The 19638-nt window shown below is 51.3% G+C and overlaps 1 protein-coding gene across 1 annotated transcript in view; it reads right to left on the bottom strand.

The window, feature by feature from the left end:
- Nucleotides 1-8787, bottom strand: part of GALNT14 (polypeptide N-acetylgalactosaminyltransferase 14) — a 103889-nt gene extending 95102 nt beyond the window's left edge. Inside the window, exon 1 of the mRNA XM_049834015.1 lies at nucleotides 8659-8787. Coding sequence (XP_049689972.1) covers nucleotides 8659-8787 — 129 coding nt within the window. The remainder of the gene's footprint in view (nucleotides 1-8658) is intronic.
- Nucleotides 8788-19638: the final 10851 nt, after the last annotated feature.

Raw genomic sequence — 19638 nt, 5'->3', positions numbered from 1 at the left:
GGCTCCCCCCAGCCCCACGGGTGCTACCACCGATGCCTCTGCAATCCCTTCTGGCTGGGGACGGTCCCCAACCCAGCGTGTCCCCCACCACGGAGAAGGGAAACTGGCACAATGTCCCTTCCCCAAACGCTTCTGTGACGCCCGAAGGACGGCTGCACCTTGCTCGCTCCCTGGGGGCTGCAGTAAGGGTTAATTAAGGCTCATAAGGAGCTTCCAAACAGCGGGATTGACGGCAAACTATTAGTACTACTAATGCCGCCTCCACAAACAAAGCGGTGAACTCTTGCTGAACCTGTCACCACTGATCATTTTCCATAAGCACACCTTAACGATGAGAAATCATCCTCCTCCTCCCAGCACCCCTGTGCCACGGGCACCCAGGACATCCAACACCCACCCTACAGCTTCCCGGGTACCCTATGGACCGATCCAGCCCAACCTAAGGCTGCCCTCCCCGCCAGAGCACTAGCTATACTGGAAAACCTCTATCTAGGCAGCCCACCTTCCCCAGCTCCTGTGGAAATACATAGGAAGAGTGGAGCAATACCGATTTAGACAAGCAGAATTTGGGGCCCAAGATATCCTCCTCGGCTCACTCTTTCCCTAACGTTGACTTCTGCTGAGATTCTGGAACCAAAAAGGGGAAAGAGGGTGGGAAATCAATTTAATTGCAGCTTAGTAAGCAACTGTGCTAAGTGTTGCTGGCAAAATCTGAACATTTCGCTGTGAGAGAAAGGGGGGGGAAATGGCTTTTTCATTGCACGAGAAAGTGGATTGAGAGCAACCCCCCCCATCATCATCTGCTCCTCCTCACCCCTTCCTTCTTTAAACAGGAGGAAGCCAGAAAGAAACACAGAGCTAACGCCAGCAATCTCCTGCTCACGCTACTCCAATTAATAGTCAATCCGCTGCACCCTTTGTCGTTAGGCTACACGTAATTACCCCTTCACGCAAACATCTTTCTTAAACAGATCCTGCTTTTGCTTTCTCTGCAGATACATTCCCCGTAATTGGTTTTATTGCACCAAATGCTGGGCTGCCCTCACGGAAGGGAAATGGTTGTGACTGTGTTTCTCTCTCCCAGCAGCAGTAGGTTGCTTTTGCATTTCCATGGCTTCTCCCAAGCTTGCTTTCTCCACAGGCAAAGAGACTAGAGAACCCACAAGTATCAACCTGGCACCCCGTGGACTGCGCGCACCGGACACAGATCCAAGAAAAACACTCTGCTCGCACCACCTCTGCTCAAACCCCGTATTCAGCTACCCAGGGATTTGCTAGCCTGGGACAAAAATGCCGCACCTGCACTTACAGGGGCTTATAAGACGGTGCTGTTTGCAAGGCTGCCTCTCCCAGCGCCTGCGTTCGCCCAGCTCACGCCTGCTGAACCACAGCAGCTCAGCGGAGCGTCCCCTGCGTCCTCTGCTCTATGCCTAAAAGCAACCTTTCGGCTTTGGGAGGGACGGAAAAACTCTAGTCCCCGTACCATAAAACGCTCCGCAGACCTGCCTTCCCCAGGCAAGTTATTCCCGTTTATAGCCCTTACTCCGCAGCCATCCCGTGTGCCAACTCCCCCTGCCCGTGGGGAGGCAGGCATCCCGCTGCAGAGCCAGGCTCAAGAGACGTCTCGGCAGAGCAAGGGGAAGCAAACCCAGCCAAGACAGGCCCTGGGTCGAAAGCACATCAAAATCAATCAGGATGATGTTCTCTTATCATGGAAGGGAAGAGCGAGAAGGAGAAAACAGCCTGGGGTTTTGAGCAAATAATCCACCTCTCTACATATCTGTCGTGGTTTAACCCCAGCCAGCAACTAAGCACCATGCAGCTGCTCATCCAGTGGGATGGGGGAGAGAATCAGGAAGAAAAAAGGTAAAACTCGTGGGTTGAGATAAGAACAGTTTAACAGAACAGAAAGGAAGAAACTAATAATGGTAATAACAACAATAATAAAATGGCAATACTAATAGAAGGATTGGAACATACAAAACAAGCGCTGCGCAATGCAATTGCTCACCACTCGCCGACCGATGCCCAGTTAGTTCCCGAGCAGCAATCCCCCCTTAGGCCAACTCCCCCCAGTTTATATACCGGGCATGATGCCACATGGTATGGAATACCCCTTTGCCAGTTTGGGTCAGCTGCCCAGGCTGTGTCCCCTCCCAACTTCTTGTGCCCCTCCAGCCTTCTTGCTGGCTGGGCACAAGCTGAAAAATCCTTGACTTAGTCTAAACACTACTGAGCAACAACTGAAAACGTCAGTGTGTTATCAACGTTCTTCTCACACTGAACCCAAAACTTAACACTATACCAGCTACTAGAAGGAAAATTAACTCTACCCCAGCCAAAACCAGGATAGTATCTGAGGTGGTGGAAGGATAAATAGGAAAAAATAGCTCCCCCGATAGTCAGCATCTTTCTCAAGCGTGGAGACACTTCACAATATCTGTGCTGTGTCTAGGATGCCTCGGCATCCAGACACAGACCTGATTTCGGAGACCTCCCTGTTCAAAAGCAGGACTTTCTTTTGTCAAGCCCACTCCTAAGGGTCACTAAAGGCTCAGGGCCACAAATGAGCCAGAGCTGAGCCCTCCTAAAAACCCAGCTGCAGGGACAAAGGCTTGGACCCTTCCCTGTCACCTACCAAGGGGATGCCATGCCGCACTGCCATGCCAGCCGGCGAGGGACGCTGCACCCAGAGCGATCCCGCTGGCAACACGTGGGGTGCTCCGCAGGGACCTTGCCAGGAGAAGCAGATTAGAAGACAGACCACGAAACTCCTGAGCCCAGCTCACCCTGGGAGCATCACCACCTCCGACACCCCTTCAGAGCACAGTGGCAGGACTTTTCCAGCTCTTTCTATCCTTCCAGAGCAGAATAAAAAGTATTTTTCTTTTTCTGGTGCTCAACATCTCTTGTCAACAAGACACATACCAGCCGCATAAAAATTTATTTCGTATCTTACCAGCAAAGAAGCAGAATCCTTGCATCTTCTCCCTCCTTCCCTGATATATTTTTTTTAAAAGCACCAAGCTAGGAAAGGCACCTGGACATCCTGATGCTCACTGTTTTGCAAAGCAAACAGGTCTTGTTCAATCAATATTTATGCCCCCATCAGTCACAGCCGCAACACAGAGCTCTACCAGAATGTAATGGGGGTAAAATTCATTCACTGCAATTACCCATGAAAAATTAACAGGGTTTTCCTTGACAGCTTATTGTTTCGCAGGTATCTCAGAGAGCACCTTGATGTGCAGTGGGTAGATTAATTAAACAAGACATACAAGACAGGCTGCTCACCATTTGTCTGCAGCTGGTTTAGTAGCGGAGGTGACTGGGTGCTGACTTTGGCAGGACTTCTCGCCTCGCTCCGGCTCCATGAGGATGCAGGTATTCAAACAAGGAGGTGGCCGTGCTGGGGAAATCTCTTTCCCAAGTCCACCAGAAGGAAGGCAAGAGCTTGAGGAACGGCACCCGTTGATGCACCAGACCTGTCCCATCTGGTCCCACAGACGAGGACAGCTTGGGCGTGGTTTTCGGTTTTGTACTTCCACATCCATCACTAAATACACCAGCAGTAGAGAGCCATGGGATTCCACCCCACCTCCTGCACCAGCAAAGGTCTGGACATGCTAGAAAGCCTGGGTTTGCTCCTAGAGATTTCAGGGTGGGATTTCACCAGCAAAGCATGACAGAAGTTTCCTCTTCTCTCCCATCCTGGACCTACCCATGCCCCCAGCCAAGCCCCCAGCCAACACCAGCTTCCCCGGTATTAAACGCTCTGCCTTTTTGTTGCCGACAGCCTTGCCACTTCAATCCCATAATTGTTAAGATCTGAATTTTTGCAGGATACACAGTTATTTTAATCTGTTAAGTGGCTCTGCTGCTATAAAACTGACAGGAATTTAATATCTGGAGACTGTCAGCTGAGCTCCAGGTGCTGAGGCTTTCTAGATGGCGATGATGCAGAAGGAAGCGCAGGCTGGTGCGAGGCACACAAGCACAAAGCTGGCAAGCGTCCCTTCACATCGAGGTCCGATCCTGCAGGATGCTGAGCACGCCAGAGCACTTGGAGCAGGCAGAAAGGGTGCTGAGCCTTTCGTCATCTCCCAGGAGCCATGCCCCAGCTGCATTTGCACACACTCGGAAAGGAGCTGTTGCGTTGCAAACACTAGTACAAGTCAAGTATATCGGCTCACTTTTTTTAATAAAAGGAACTTTTCCTCGGTAGCTTTTCTCCTGTGATCCAGCCCCTGACGGACCCGCATTCCCTCCAGAGGCTGTCAGCTGTGCTTCAGCCATTCATCAGAGGGAGCAAGCCAGCATGCAGGAGGGAACAAAGTGAAATAAAAACCCCAAACCCAACAAAAAAAACCTCTTTGTGCCCCTCCTGCACACACTGCTGGCCCCGAGCACCGGAGCCCAGACCCCTTGGCCAGCCCCTCACTGCTGCGGGGCTCTGCTATACAGCCAGCTCCCCGCTTCGTCTGATATGGATTCACCAGGTGGAGAAGACGAGTTGACCGAGGGGTTGTCACCCACTCCTCTCCCGCTCCCTCGTTAGCATCCCCCAGGGCCGCACGGCTGCAGCCTGGCACGGGCACCGGCACGCTAGCAAAACATCACTGCGGAGCCAACTACACGTACTCCTCACAAATCGATTTGGGAATTTGCTTGTAATTAATCCCGCGTATCAGTTCCTCTCATTATTTCTTAATGTAATTAAGTTATTAATTTATACATTCCCCCTCCCTTCCCAAAGCAAAGGGTGGGATCAGAGGGAGGCAGGGGAGATGGACCTGCACTACCGCCCGGCCACGAGCCCGGATCCCCGAATCCCATGCCAAGCCCCAGCACCGCTTCCCTGTGTGACTTCAGGTGGGTCACCAGCAGCCTGATTTTCCAAGAGGGCTGAGCAACTCCAATTCCTCTGGAGTCAAGGAGAGCCAGAAGCATACAAAGTTCAGTTAACCTCTCCAGGTCCTGGTTTATCCTGCCGGAAAACTGCCGGGGCAGGGAGACAAGCTGGAACTAATTAATGCTTGCAAAGTATTTTGAAACCCTCTGCCAAAAGGCAGGGAGGGCAGGAGGCATCGACGAGTCCCAGCTCATCCGTAACCCCGACCAGCCCCACGTCCTTACACCTTCATCCGTCAGACTCGGCTCTCCTCCAGGCTGAGCCCACGGCAGCTAACCAGACACCCGGCCGGGCCGTGCGGGGGGCGACGCACCCTGGCAGAGGCAGGCACACCGCTACGGCTCCTCAGCCAATTTACAGGACTTGATAAAGGGCAGGGAAAGGGCAAGGGCAAGTTTCGCCTCCTGCACTAATAGGAACTGACCTGCCCTTTGAAAAAGAGAAAAAAAGTCCAAGCGACAGCAGTAATAACAGCACCGGAGGGACTGGGGAAGTTGTCCTGGGAACAGCTTCACGGTCCTAAATGGAGCAAGTTATTTTCTTCCATACCCTACCAGCCCTGCAAGGTTACTACACCCCACAGCCAGGAGGGAGTCCCGCACCCTAAAAATCCAGCCTCAGCCTGCTTTGGCCGCCCCGGCACGTACCGCCAGCGGCTGCAAGCGGCAGGGAGGAGGAGGAGGAGGGAAAGGAGGCGGCAGAGATTGAGGGGAGCAAGGGCTGGCAAGAAGAAGGGGGGCCCTCTGAGCCTGCCTGCCACTGGCAGCGGCGAGAGAAGCATGGAGACAGGATTAGAGGGGGAAAAAATGAAAAAAAAAAAGAGGAGGTGAAGCCAAGTTAGTTAAAACAGATGACTGCGCCTGCCTCTGTGCATGAGCAGCTCGGGAAAGCTCAGCTACCGCCGTCGGACCTGCCCCGAACACCCGTCCCGCTGGGGCCAAGAGAGGCCAAGCCAGCAGTGTGTTTCGAGGGTAGGCAGGACCCAAAGACCGCAGCAGACCCCTCACCCCGAGGGCCTGCTCCTTGGATACCTTGCTGACCCCAACATATAGCTCTCTGGCTATAGGAAAAACATCCCAAGTCTTCCTGCGGGAAGATGAGTGCTGGATCTGGCACAGGATTAGGGGTAAAGGGGGGGCGCAGACCAAAATAACAGCGATGGATGGGCAAGCCCTCCATGCAGCCGAGGGTGGCAGCTCCACGAGCAGCAGCTCTGCCGCTGGCCCTTGGCAAGCCACCAACACGCCACAGCCTGCCGGCAAGCTCGGGCACCACGGCCTTCCGGCACCGGACACGTGCCGAGAGCCCTGCTGGGAAACTGGCACGGGCAGGAGGAGGCATTACCAGCTGGAGCCTAACTAGAAGGGTCTAAAGGTTAAATCCACATGAGGCATGCTATATGGTGTGCATATGGCCACAGAAATAAAGCTTGATTGAGAGAGAAGGCAGAAGGGAGAGGGGGGATAAAAAAAAAAAAACCCACATCAGAAAACGCTGCCAAGAAACAGCAAAGTTGATGCGGATTTGCTCCATTTTTCCACCATAGCTGCGTTGCAAAGTTTGGACTGCCGTTAGCAACCTGCTACCTCCACTGTTTCTTGAGGAATTTGGGAGGACAACTCTGCTCAAGTTTCCTTCATCGGCAGCCGGTCCTGCTGGCTGGGAACGGGACACACCGCCAGGCTCCTCTCTGGACCACAGCATCCCTGCCTCTGGTACCCAAGTCAGCTCTGCAGCCGTTCAGAGAGGTTAACTGAAGTGACACCATGTCCCCGCACTCACAACCGGCTTATAATTCACACTGCTCAAAAGCAGTTTCCAAAGCCAAAAAATGTAATGCATTAAAAAAAAAAAATTTAAAAAAATCAGCACTGTATGGATCTCAAGGGGATGCAACTGTTTTGATGGAAAATTCAGAGGAAATGAAGGAGAGGCAATTTTAGCAGTCAAATTGCTGGAGTTATGGCAACTTGGCAGTTGCAGCTTCGAAACTGAGGGCCTGATCCTGTGTGATGGGAGAAGTTTGCTTCACCGGCTGTGGGAGCCCAGCCTGGCCCCTAACAGCATCAGCAACCTGCACCTCAGGGTGGGGGGAGCCTTGAACAGGAGCAGAGAGCCAAACGGGCTACAAAACGGCAGCAATTCAGCTGCAGCTGCTGCTAAGTGAGAAGCAAGGTTCATTTCAAGGAGAATATAGGAGCTCACATCAAACAGAGGAGGTCTTATTTTGCAATTTTTAAGAACGCAGCGCCGACAGAAACCTACTGGCACCAAAGCATAGTTATGGTTAAGAAAGGGCTTGTCTTCTAACTCCATTTTCAGTGACTTATTGCCTTCCCCCGCTTAAATAAATAAATAAATCTATATATAATTATTTGTTTTGGGGCCTGAAATTGCATAGATTCATTCCCCTCTGCTAGGATTGAAAGATTTCTGAAAGCCTGAGAAAACCTCCTCAATCATTTTTATTTAAAAAACATGGAAAACCAATAATTCCTCAGGATGAAAAAAAATCAAAGTAAGCTTTATGAGTTCTGATTTATTTTTTTTTTCCCCAATCAAGCCATTAATTCAGTTGCAGAGGTGACACATATATGAGACTCTCCAAAGACCTGGCCAACACGTATAGTTGCCGTATGCCGCGGGCCAAACGCTCAGTTGGGTGTCATCGGTGCAAAAAAGGGGCTGAGGGCTCGCAGCCTTCCTCTGCTGCGATAACCCTTAATCTCAGCAGATTTTCAGGACCCGGGCTCTAACCCCGATTAATTTATTCAAGATTTACAACACTGTAACTAAGAGCAGCATCTAATCCGCCTCCTTTGGAAAGTTAACCCTCGGCTGAGCTCAGGCTGCTCTCAGCCGCGAGAGAGGAGAGGACGTGGGACCTTGCTCAAACGACGCTGATTGCGGCTCCCCTGCTTTTCACACCGTTTGGGCAGTGAAACTCCCGCTTCGCTCCCTGCGTCGAGCGGGATGCTCTTGGCATCTCGCCTGCGCCGTCGCTCACCGGTGCACGCCGGGGACTCAAAACACGCCACAGAAACACGCGACTGCGCCCTTCTCCCACCCAGGCTGAGACTCACAGGGCAACGCTCCTACCCACGCGTGCCTTCAAACAAAACCCGTAATTAAAAAAAAAGCCCCAGAGGTTTAACCCGGCCGATGCACCTGCAGCTCCGCCAGCCGACGTGCCCCAACCATGGACCACCTAAACGCTCTCCCATCTACCCCCGTCTTCGGATGAGGGAGAAGATGGAGCCCTTCTCGTTTAGGAAAGAGCTTGGAAACGCTGCGTGACCCCTTCACCCGGGCCAGGTCTCGCCCGTCCCCCACGCGTGACACAAACCACGCCGCTTCGTCTTCCTGGGGTCCCCCCGCTCCCCAGGAACCCAAGGCCCGAGGGATGCTCGAAGTTGCTGGCGGGGCAGAAGGGCTCCCACACACACACACACACACACCCCCTCCCCGCACCTCGGGGACCCCCCGACGGCCGCAGCCTCCGGCGAACCGCGGGGCGGAGGGGCCGGCTGGGATCGTCCGCCTCCCGAGGCCGGGATAAGGAAAGGGCCCGACCCCCTGCCAGGGCCACAGAGCCGGTGCCAAACTTTAAAGGGGAGCGCGGTGGGGCGAGGTGGTCCCGCAAACCGCCGGCAAGTTCTTCCCCGGGCGGCGGCTGCGCGCCCTTGCCCGCCGGCTCCGTCCCACCGGGGCGGCCCCGACCCCCGTCCCCGCCGACCCTTCCTTACCTCCGGCGTGTGCCCCTCGGCTCCCGCCGCCTCCAACTTCCTCCTCGCCCCGAAGAAGAAGAGGAGGAGGGCGGCGAGCCAGAGCACCCCCAGCAGAGACAGCGCCAGCCGCCGCGTCGGCCGCCTCATCCTCGGGAGGGGAAGGGGAAAAAGTGTCCGGGGGGCGGTGGGGGATGAAGGGCCGGGGAGAGGAGAGCGGAGAGGGGAGAAGGGGAACCTCCGGGGGGGATGGGGGGGGGGGCAGCGGGAGCGGGGCTAAGCGGGGAGGAGGGTCTCGCCCGCCCGCCTCGGAGCCGGCGATGCGAGTCCCGGGCTGTGCGTGCTCTGCAGGGGAGGAGGAGGAGGAGGAGGAGGAGGAGGAGGAGGAAGAGGAGGAGGAGGAGGCGCCGGGCGGGAGGAGCGGGGGGCTGGAGCCGGTACCGGAGTCGGTCGCCGAGGGAAGGTGCTGGGCGCAGCCCGGCACCCCGGGCCCGCCGGGGGAGGTGCGGGGCCGCGCCGCTGACCCTGCTCGCTCCGCCGGGCACCGCACCGGCGGGGACGGAGACACCCAGCACAGGGGTCGATGGAGGGGGGGGGGGGGGGGGGGGTAAGCGGGGACGCCCATGTCTCTCCCCTCCCACGCACCGCGAGTGGGTCCAGGCCGCTTCCCAGCGGCCCCGAAGGATGCGCGGGGCCGGGCAGAGCCGCGGCGAAGTTGGCCCGGGCCGGTCCCGGGGCCGGTCCCGGTCCGGCTGCGGGGCGAGGGGAGGCCACCGTTCAGCAACACACAGAGAAGGCTCAGACATGACGGGAAGATTAATTTATCCAATTGAAACAGCAGGGGGAATTCAGGTAGGTGGAATTTAATTACTGGATTTAGAAGAGAAGATGTGAGTCTCCGGAGCTGTCAAGAGCACTTAAAAAATAAAATCATAATCATCAGCTGTTAGCATGCCGGCAGCAGTTCGGTGCCGGCCCTCAGCCATCATCCCTGTCCCGTGGGGTGTTCCCTGCTGGCTCCACACACGGCCCCGGCACTGCAAGCCTGTCCGCGCAGGGCAGCCAAAGTGCGAATTACAGACATTGCTAAGGGAAGAAGAAGAAAAAAAACCTCACAACCCAAACCGGAAAAAAAACTCCAGAAAAGAGCTGCCTCACCCAGCTGTCCCTGCTCACCTGCCTGACTGGCTGCTCTTCCGATCCTGCCACTGACAAGCATTGCACGAGCTGAGCAATCCCTTGCAGAAGACATTAGAGAATAAATTAAGTATTGGAGCAGATGTGAGTCATTCATGTTAGTCGAAAAACTATGGAACAAACCCCATAAAAACAGGAATCCATGCATAAAGTAACATATGGAATGAATTGGAGATAAGATGTCAAATGCTGGAAAGTCCAATGCACATGTTGTAAACAACCTCTCCTATGCTTTTCCCACACACTCCTCCTGGTTTTATTATTTCCTGCAGTTGTTTTCTGTCACTTGCTAATTTATCGTTTGTGATCTTCATCCTCTGTCCTCCTCTGATTTATTTCCAGGGCTCAGTAAGCCCTTCTCCCCTAACATAATCCATGCCTCTCAGGCCCAACATTCACAGAAAGATGCCCAGATAAAAATTTCATTAGCATCCACAAAAAGGGACATCTCTCTTTCTTTGTTTTAAGGCCATCTGACTTTGAGACGCCTTTACCAGAATGATGAAATCCAGGTCCAGCAGGCAGGCTTAGGCTGAACTTCGTTTTACAACAACGTCAGCAGCGCAGCCAAGCGGGAGCAGAGCTAACCGGGTGGGAAGAGAGCGGAAAGCCCTCGTGCCCTGGCGAGCCACCAGCTTGGCATAGCATGGGAAGCCCACGCCAGCCTGAAAATGCCCCTCTTCCCATGGTGCCCATCATCTGTCACGCTAATTAACCTTCCTCAGCCCTGTGCTCAGGGTAGCAGGACCACCAAGCTCTGGCTCTGCCACGAGACATCTCTGCCCAAGCTAGAGGGAACCTGCAGGTACTGCTCTCTTCCCCGGGCTGTTGCTTTGTGCTTTCTCCTGAAAGTTAAGGTGAAGCACCTGAGCAACTTTCAGCAGCCGAGGCACATCAATGGTGGCCTTTCACATGGCTTATAGTTATTTTCTTGCCTTCTGCCCAACCCAGTTATCGGCATAGGCTAGTTGCTGGTTCTCGCATACCTCCCTCTAACCCTTTTAGAGCAGGAATGGCTTTCTGACCAAAAAGATCATCTTGCCACAAGTAGAAAGTAGCTGCTGGCATTTTCCTGGCTGGGACAAAGCGACCTCGGCTGCTGTAACACAGCGTTCCCCCAACACGCTTGCAGAGGCTGCTGAGCTTTTCCTCCCAGACCTTGCTCCATGCTAGGAGAGTTTTTCCAGATAAAGGCACCTGGGTGTTATCATTCAAAGCTGGATTAAAAACATCATCTTTTTGTAGGTCAGACTTTCAGCAGAAGTTATTACAAAATATAGGGAGGGAAATACAGAAAATATCAGGGAAGTACATTACAAATTAGATTACAGGTAAGGTAATAAATAGGACAGACCTGACAAAAATGCAATCAGATAATGCTATCTTATTACCTTGAGAAACAACTCCCTCTGCTGAGGGAAAGCTTTATTGGCAGGGCTTGGCACCGTGATGAATAACCCACTGTGCCCAGCCGAGATAACGGGCAAAGGCCTGACTCTTCCCCGCTGGCACTGCCGTTACACCAGCGAGGAGGGTGCCGCTGTACAAATCCCTGCCTGCTGGAGCCCTGGGGCTGCTCTGTGCAGGGGTCCCGTGGTGAGACGGGAGATTCGAGGAGCTCTAGCAATGCATGCCGTCTCCAGGAAAGTATGTTCCTCCTGACCGTGTGTGAGTGCGTGTGTGTGTGCTGGGACAGATAATATATCAAGCAGACGATGGTAAGGGCTATTGAAACAAGAATAAGGCAAGAGTACAAATCTCTAGGTTCAGCGTTATTTGAAGTCATGGACTTTCAGAGACATGTATAAAAATCCTACTGCAATTCCATTAAAACCACGGCAATAAAAAAAATCTTCTGTTTTATTATTGATACCTATCTTCCCCATTTTTCTAATTTTTCATCGGGGTCCCGCCTTTAAGTAAAGGGTGGTAAGGGAAAGTAGCTCTCCTCACTAGTTCAAGGGCATCTGTAAAGCACATTTCAAGGGAATTTCATCTCACCAGGTCTACAAACCAGCTGGGCACTGCTTCAGTGCAGTTTTTACTAGGAATACTCCTGGGTTTGAGTTTGGTTCACATCTGAGATTCCCGTCCACTGAGAAAAAACATGTTTCTTTTCCAAAAGAATCCCAAATAGTTTGCAGTTTGTTCTGAGAAAGTTGCAAGGGGCTTAAACAGATACGCTCAAGAAGTGATCAAGTGAAAGGATCAAAATCTATCCCCAACTTGGGATGCTGAGGAGTCTCGGCTGAACATCCCATGTTGTTGTAAGATGGAGTAACCCCACCAAGGCCTGGCTGAAAAGGGGCTTCTAGGACACGGAGCTCCACTGCCAGGGTAGGATCTGGCACGGTCAGTGGTTTGGGGCAGCCCAGCTCTCACTGCTGCTCGTGGCAGCGCAGGTTCCCCACAAAGGTGTGCTGCTTGCCGTAGCAGATACATCAGAAAGAGTACGTTTGCAAAAATAAGAGGTCAGCGTTTGAAAGGGTCAGCATGGTAATATGTGGTTACACAGGGAGATGGATTTCATTCAGCGGTCAACGGCACCCTTGTGGTCCCTGCTCCAGGCTTGGGGAAAGAAGCTAATACAGAAGTTTCTCTCCCACCCCTGGAAGAGGGTGTGCTACACCTACTGAATTTAACCACGCTGAGGACAGGGCCAGGAGAGGAGGGAGAGCACATCGAGCTGCTCCCAAATAGCTGTTTTGGCAAGTGCTGAGCGTTGGCGTGTTTCACAAGAAGCCCAGCTGTCCCTCGCCACCCAGCAGCCGGGGTGCCAGCCGAGGTGCGGGGCCCCCAGGAGAGCAAGCCAACACATGCCCCCGGCCCAGGCACCATCCCAACAGCCCCGACCTGCTCCCCGGGATGACTCAGAAACCATTTGCTACTTGTCTAGGGGTGGAGTTGTGCTTTGAATGCAAACAGTCGTGTCGGTGCCTCTTTCAGGTTTATATTTAATACAGGAACAAAAATCCCTTTTTGGATCTGCAGCTGTTCAGAAGCCTCCAGGTCACATGGTCTGTTCCTAATCCAGTCAACGTGGGCAGAAGAAGGGGAGAAGCCAGCAAGTCCTTTGCACGGGAGCAAGGAGAGATCGTTGCTTTGCCGTGGGGCTCCACCGGCTCCGCGGCGCTCGTCACCGCCGTGCCTTGGCCCCATGGCACGTTGCTGCAAGGGTGCAAGCGTGTGCTGAGCTGGTGGTTCCTAGCTGCAGCTACCATCGCAATCGCACACAGCCCTCAGGGCTGTGAACGGCAGCGAGGACTCTCTGCCACATCAGGCAGTACCCTACCATCTCAAAAAGCAGCTTCCATGATGACTGTGAACATTATCCCACATTTTTGTGGCAGGTAAGCTCTACCTTTGCTTTCGTGCTGTAATGGGAACCAAAAAAAAAAGACAATGTTCTCCCTGTGTGCCCTCAGAGAAGACCACAAATGTTAGAGACAGCTCTGGCCTAATACCAGGAAAATTTTAAGTTGAAGTTCTTTAAAAATTAAAAGCTTTATAGTTGGCTGTCTCCCTTCGCTCACCAAGGTAACAGAACTGTAGCTTGTCCTACATCTGCAGCCTAAACTGGAGGGTCAAACGTGAAGCTGTGAAGCGATCACCTTCTCCACTCGGGCGATGATATCGCTCTGCACCTCCTCACCTACTGCTTCAATCAGAAAGGGAAATGGAGGAATTGCTGCAGGCTTTTTGCCGCTATCGGTGTTGCAAGCAGATCTTTTTCAGTAACCGTAAAGGATTTTTTTGTTTTTAATTAAACTGCAAGCATTCTTCTCTAGCAAACTTTCCACGATGGCATCTCCAGTTAATTAAAGGTTTAAGCTGTCAGGAAATGCTATGCATAACAAAAATAAAATAAAGAGGAGAGATACTTTAATAGTATTTGTTAATTGAAGTTCTCTCAAGTCAGCTGCATGAACACAAGCTGTTCCCTGAGTAGATGGGCACCAGCACACATCCAGACATTCACCTGCCGTTTCTACAAGTCAGCCTCCCACCTTCAGCCTAGCTCGTGTGGCACCGATGCATGAGGTAGTGCTGAGCTCCCTCACCGCTGGGACGAATGCAAAGACTCCTCCATAGCGAGACTGGAGGAGAGTGAAAGAATTCTTGCCTACCACAAGGTATTATATCTTGCATCTTTAGCAACTGCAATCAAATGGCCACCCACTTGCACTTGTGTTTAATTGACATTCTCCAGAGTCTTTGTCTCCATTTGCTGGAGCGTAAGTTTTTCTGGATTAGATGCAGCCTTTTTACTAGCTCCCAGCATTCCCAGGTGCCCAACGGTGCCAGTACAAGCAGGCGTGGGATCAAGGGCCAGAGCAATGGGAGATTTGAAGGCAGACACATTGACTTCAGCATGTGGCTGGGGGACATTTTAGGGAGCACAAAAAGCGATCCCTTGGGCAGTGCTCTTCCACCGTGACCACCTTCAGTGCTGTTCACTGGCTGCTTTTGACCAGCCCTGCTTTTGTGTAGCTTATTGCCACAATAGAGTTAAGTCCTCTGGGTCCTGCCTGTCTCCAGATGTCTCTGGTGGTTGACAGTCTTTCCTGATGCTCCTCAACACAGGCATTTTCTGGGAAAAGCCCGTGGATAAGTGATGGCTGCTGATCCCACAGCCTGTTTTCAGTGTTTTGGCCAGGGGGAAGCTGTCTGGAACCAGGTCACTGCATCAGCAACCAGCGGCAGCCGCTGCAAATGGCCACAAAAAGCATTTGAGACAAAAGGCAACAGATAGCGTTAAGGGCCAAGTTGCAGCAAACAATCACAATGAACACAAGCACAAACAAGCAAACACAGCACAGGGCAGATGAATCTTCACCAGTAGCACCTGAGCCCGTAAGGTCCTGGGCACCCTGCTGTCCTCGGCATGGCTCTGGCAGGCACCCGTCCTCCTGGGGGACCCCAGTGCTGCTGTAATGCTACAGGGGAAGCAGAGCTGCTCAGCTGCATCCCAAGGAGATGTGCACGCACCCCCCATCCATCTCTGAGAAAGCGGAGAAGCCTGCCAGAATTCAGACCAAACCCTTTTTGTTACTTTGAGTATGCTAAATCAGTCCTTTTAGCCAGCTGCAGGACTATGTCCCTCAGACACATTTAAGCCCATAATTGTGGTTTGGACAGGTGACACTCAGCAGAATAAAAAACAAGTCAGATGATGGGTGAGAGAACACATTAGCCAAAATAAAGCTTTGTCCTTAAAGCACCTTTAATGCCTCTGCCCTTTTGTGTGCAGGTGTTAAGCAGACTCCAGAGCCAAAGCTCTACTTCTGTGATAAGCGTGGCCTGATGCCAACTGGGATTTAGGCATCTATTAAACACAGCTGGCAACATGTAATAGTGCACCAGGCGTTTTGTGGGAAGGAGCGTTTTCGCAGCTGGATGAAAAGTTTTACCCTCGTCTTCCTCCTAGAAAATTTTTCATAGAAAACATTCTTGACTGTTCATCCCTCCCCTCTCCTGAGGGATCCAAAAACTGAAGAGAGTGAGCCACACACCACCTAACTTCTTAAGCTTTCAATCCCATTATTTAGGTGAAGAGTCTAGGAACAGACAGTTCTTCCATATACAATCCAACGCTTTAAGTATAAAGATGGAGTGATTTATATTTGATGAGGCAATCTCCTGCTCTCAAGGCAAAAGCTCCAAGGGGCTAACAACTAACATTGCATCTCCTTGAAAAAGAATTAAAAGCAAGAGGTTACTCTGTGCAAAAAGAGTGCATAACGTCAAGATCTACACGTGCTCCACGCCAATCTTTTCGTGGGATCCACTGTGATCTCCTACAGGAAAACACAGACGGTGCTACAAATCCTGTCTACCTACCAGGGAACGATATTCTTACCCTGAATGTGCTCATGTGGATTAACATCTCATTTCCCATCACCAAATCATTGCTGTTGGTTAGAAAGCAAAGCAGCAGCTTGATTTCCCCACTAGCAGGACAAAATTTCAAGGCTGCTGTTTAGAAAACAAAGTAATGTTTAATTGCACACATTTGTTTTGCCGTTATTGAGCAAGAACAAGTTAGAAGCCCAACAGCATTATTTTTCCTTCCCTGCATAACACCTCATTAATGCATTCAAACCTGTTAGAATTTGTTAGTCCCAGAGGCTCTTGTTGAACCAGAACGATCAATAGATGCAAACAGAGCAGGTAAAGAGGCAATCAGGGTCCTAGAAAGTTGAAATATTTTCCATTAGGACACCATAATAACTTCCCCTGAACAAGCATTTCAACAGCTGGTGCTACAGCAAAGGGACATCCCAGGTAGGAGCAACCCAGGCGAGACACACGAGGGAAGAAACGTGTCTTGATTTAACCGCACAGAGCAAAATGTGCTCTGGACAGCAAGATGTGCTCCAAACAGCTTAGGCTATCCCACACAGGAGAGGTATTTTGCAGGAAATTCTGCATATGGGAGATAATTGGAGGAACCCACTCCAAAGTTTCAGGTTCTGATCTCCTTGCAGTAATGAGCGCACAAGCAGACGATGCATATGCATGAGAACATAATTAAGAGTGGTAAAACCTGGAAGATTTTCAAACTCTATGGCAATTACCAACTTAAACACACAAAAAATTAAGATAGCCTTATACCCAAAGGAAAGTTATTATTCAAAGTGCCTTGCCTCATTATAGTTAGCTGGAGCTCAAACAGCAGGCTAGCAAGCAGGGGAGAGCTGCCTTCCATTAGCAGCAGGTGCTCTCCCTGGGACGGAGGCAGGATGCTGACATGTTTCTGCTCTTGCCGAGACATCTCAAACGGTCCCAAAATGCTTTATCAGAACAAAAATAGAAAGCGGAGGGCGCACATGACTGGCAGCTTGGGCTCCCCTGTTGCTCTTTGGGCCTCTCTGGTGAAGAGCATTCATGGACAGAGAGCTACCCTGTGTAAATAGATTCACTAAATAAATGTGGTAATTATACTGAATATTATTCTCAGTAGAAACAGCAGCAGGGAAATGATTTGCATAAGAAATGTGGATTATTCATGTAAATGAATGTGTTATTTGTTTATAGAAAAGATTAAGTCTTGTCTAAAGACCTAGAACTCAGCTATACATAAAAGCTGAAACTTAACCAGCGTCTCATGCCTTCACTATGCCCTGCGCACCTTTATCAAATTCATTTTTGCAGGACTGGCTATATTTTTCTCACCAGTCCATTTTGCTAAAGCTCAAACTCCCTTCAGTCCAGGGGACAGTTAATCTTCTCTAGGGAGCCTGTTTTGGCTGCCATTAAAGTACCTTTACAGGAATTCAGGCTTTTAATCTCTGTTTCAGCAAGCTGAGCCTAGTGGCAGGAGAAAGAGGAGCGGTTTCTAGGTTTGAAGAGCTGTACAAAAAGCCTGACCTGGGAGGATGGATCGTTTCATTTTCTTCCCCCATGTGCTGGATGCAAGGGGGGGGCTCAGGTCCCAGGCTGGCTCTCCCCTGCACAGCCCAGAAGCAGCCAGGGGTATCCTCAGTTTTGGGGGGCAATAGTATGTCAGGGCAGGCTAGCACAGCCTTGCAGCCCCCAGGAGCTGGGCTATTGATGGACACACTGTGTGCCCGCCTCCCACCCTCTGGGCCACCCCATGGCATGCTCACCCTTGGGGTACCTTCACCCTGCTACCTGAGCAATGCAGAAGGGTTTGATCGCATTGCAACGACCTTCTATTAACATCGGGACAGCCTCATCCCTCACCACAGCAGTCCCAAGCCCAGGGTCATTCAGCAAGGGAGAAACACCGACTTAACGCAAAAAGCAGAAAGGCAGCCTTAGCTGACGCTGCAGGACCTTCACCCTGCCACTCACCCCTGCAAAACAGCCAGCTCAGCTCCTGGACCCATGCTGGGAGGGGCACAAGCACCCAGCACAGCCTCTTAGAAAAGCAGCTTTACCAACAATCAGGAGACCTTCTCACTAGGCTTTGCCCTCAAGAACCTGCTAACTAGAGGCAGCTCTTCTTATATGACCAACCGTATCCTGGGCTGCATCAAAAGCAGCGTGGCCAGCAGGTCGAGGGAGGGGGTTCTGCCCCTCTACTCCACCCTGGTTGAGACCCCACCTGCAGTACTGCGTCAGCTCTGGGGTCCTCAGCACAGGAAAGACACGGACCTGTTGGAGCGGGTCCAGAGGAGGGACACAAAGATGATCAGAGGGATGGAAAACCTCTCCTATGAGGAAAGGCTGAGAGAGTTGGGATTGTTCAGCCTAGAGAAGAGAAGGCTCCGGGGAGACCTTATTGCAGCCTTTCAGTACTTGAAGGGGGCTTGTAAGAAAGATGGGGACAGACTTTTTAATAGGGCCTGTAGTGATAGGACAAGGGGTAATGTTTTTAAACTAAAAGAGGGTAGATTCGGACTAGATATAAGAAGCTTTTTACGAAGAGGGTGGTGAGACACTGGAACAGGTTGCCCAGAGAGGTGGTACATGCCCCATCCCTGGAAACATTCAAGGTCAGGTCGGACAGGGCTCCGAGCAACCTGACCTAGTTGAAGATGTCCCTGCCCATTGCAGGGAGGTTGGACTGGATGACCTATAAAGGTCCCTTCCAACCCAAACTATTCTATGATTCTACATACCAAGTCATCAAGGAGAAACACACTCAGCTGATCCTAACTTTTATGCATATGCAACAGTGTGAGCCACCCGAGGATCTGTTGCCTCTAGTCACTTTAAATAATTTGAGAAAGGATGAATGTCTGTCTCACAGCAGGAAGGGCTTGATTTCCTGTTACGGTAAGCTCTCCAGTGACAGCTCTGTTTGTAGCTCAGGTTTTGGCACCTTAATTCAGCAAGGCGATGTGGACTTCTCAGCTTGCTTCAGCTGTTTCAGGTGGTCGTAGTTGAGAGAAGTTCTTTGATGTTCTTCAAATTTATTGCAACATTTTAAGTAATTTAAAGAGTAGTGTTGAGGAATGGCACCCCCACATGGCCTTTCCACCAAATTTCTCCTGCAATTTTGTATTTCCAAGTACTTGTGCACCATTAAAAAAAAAAAAAAAGATGAAGAAGAAATAGGGGTTCCTTCTAGTGGACTCAGCAATTTATTCTTGCAGTATATGAATTATTTTCTGTTCATTCATCCCCTAAATTCTTTACGTGCTTAGCTGTGTGTTAGTTTGATAGAGTATGCCTTTCTTTTTTGTATTTTATACAATTAAAGTTCTGCAAAACTCAGCGGTTTAAACTATTGGAAACTCGAGCACATTGGAAAATACTGATCCAGACAGTGGAGGCTGTGAAGTGCCCAAGCCTTGCTTCTGTACTCTGCCCTGCACAAGTAGAAGAGCAGGCTGAAGTGGAAACTGAGTTCTCAGTAATGCTCATCTCAGCTGTTCAAAACTCACGAGCCTTTCAGATCAAACTACTTTGGACGTACATAGGGTTATTTCTGTTGTCCATACTTGCCCAGTAATCATTGGGAGGCCAGGAGTCATGGTTCTCCACAGTCCCTGACGATGAGCATCTTAACATCAGGCCAACATTTCTCCAGTATCACCGTAAGGCAGGTAGCATAATTCTGGTAGAAGTTGGCGACAACAGATGTGCTCAGCAAGGGCATCGCCTGGGTTTCAGAAAAGGGTCTGTGACAAGCATGGCTCCAAGTTAAAATAAGATCTCCGATGGCCTGTCCCACCACTCTCACAGTTACGGTCAGCCCCCGGTGCTGTGACACGTTCCGACGTGAGCCAGTTCCTGCACAACTTCAGACATCAGCCTGCAGAGCTGGAGCTAAGGAACAACTGGAGCTAATGTTGGTCAGGGGATTGGGGGGCACACCTCAGCCCTTCAGTT

This window comes from Accipiter gentilis, chromosome 30 (genome assembly GCF_929443795.1).
Source record: "Accipiter gentilis chromosome 30, bAccGen1.1, whole genome shotgun sequence".
NCBI classification, from domain to species: domain Eukaryota; kingdom Metazoa; phylum Chordata; class Aves; order Accipitriformes; family Accipitridae; genus Astur; species Astur gentilis.
The sequence above is the reverse complement of the archived record's forward strand: the minus strand, read 5'-3'. Positions and strand labels throughout refer to the sequence as shown.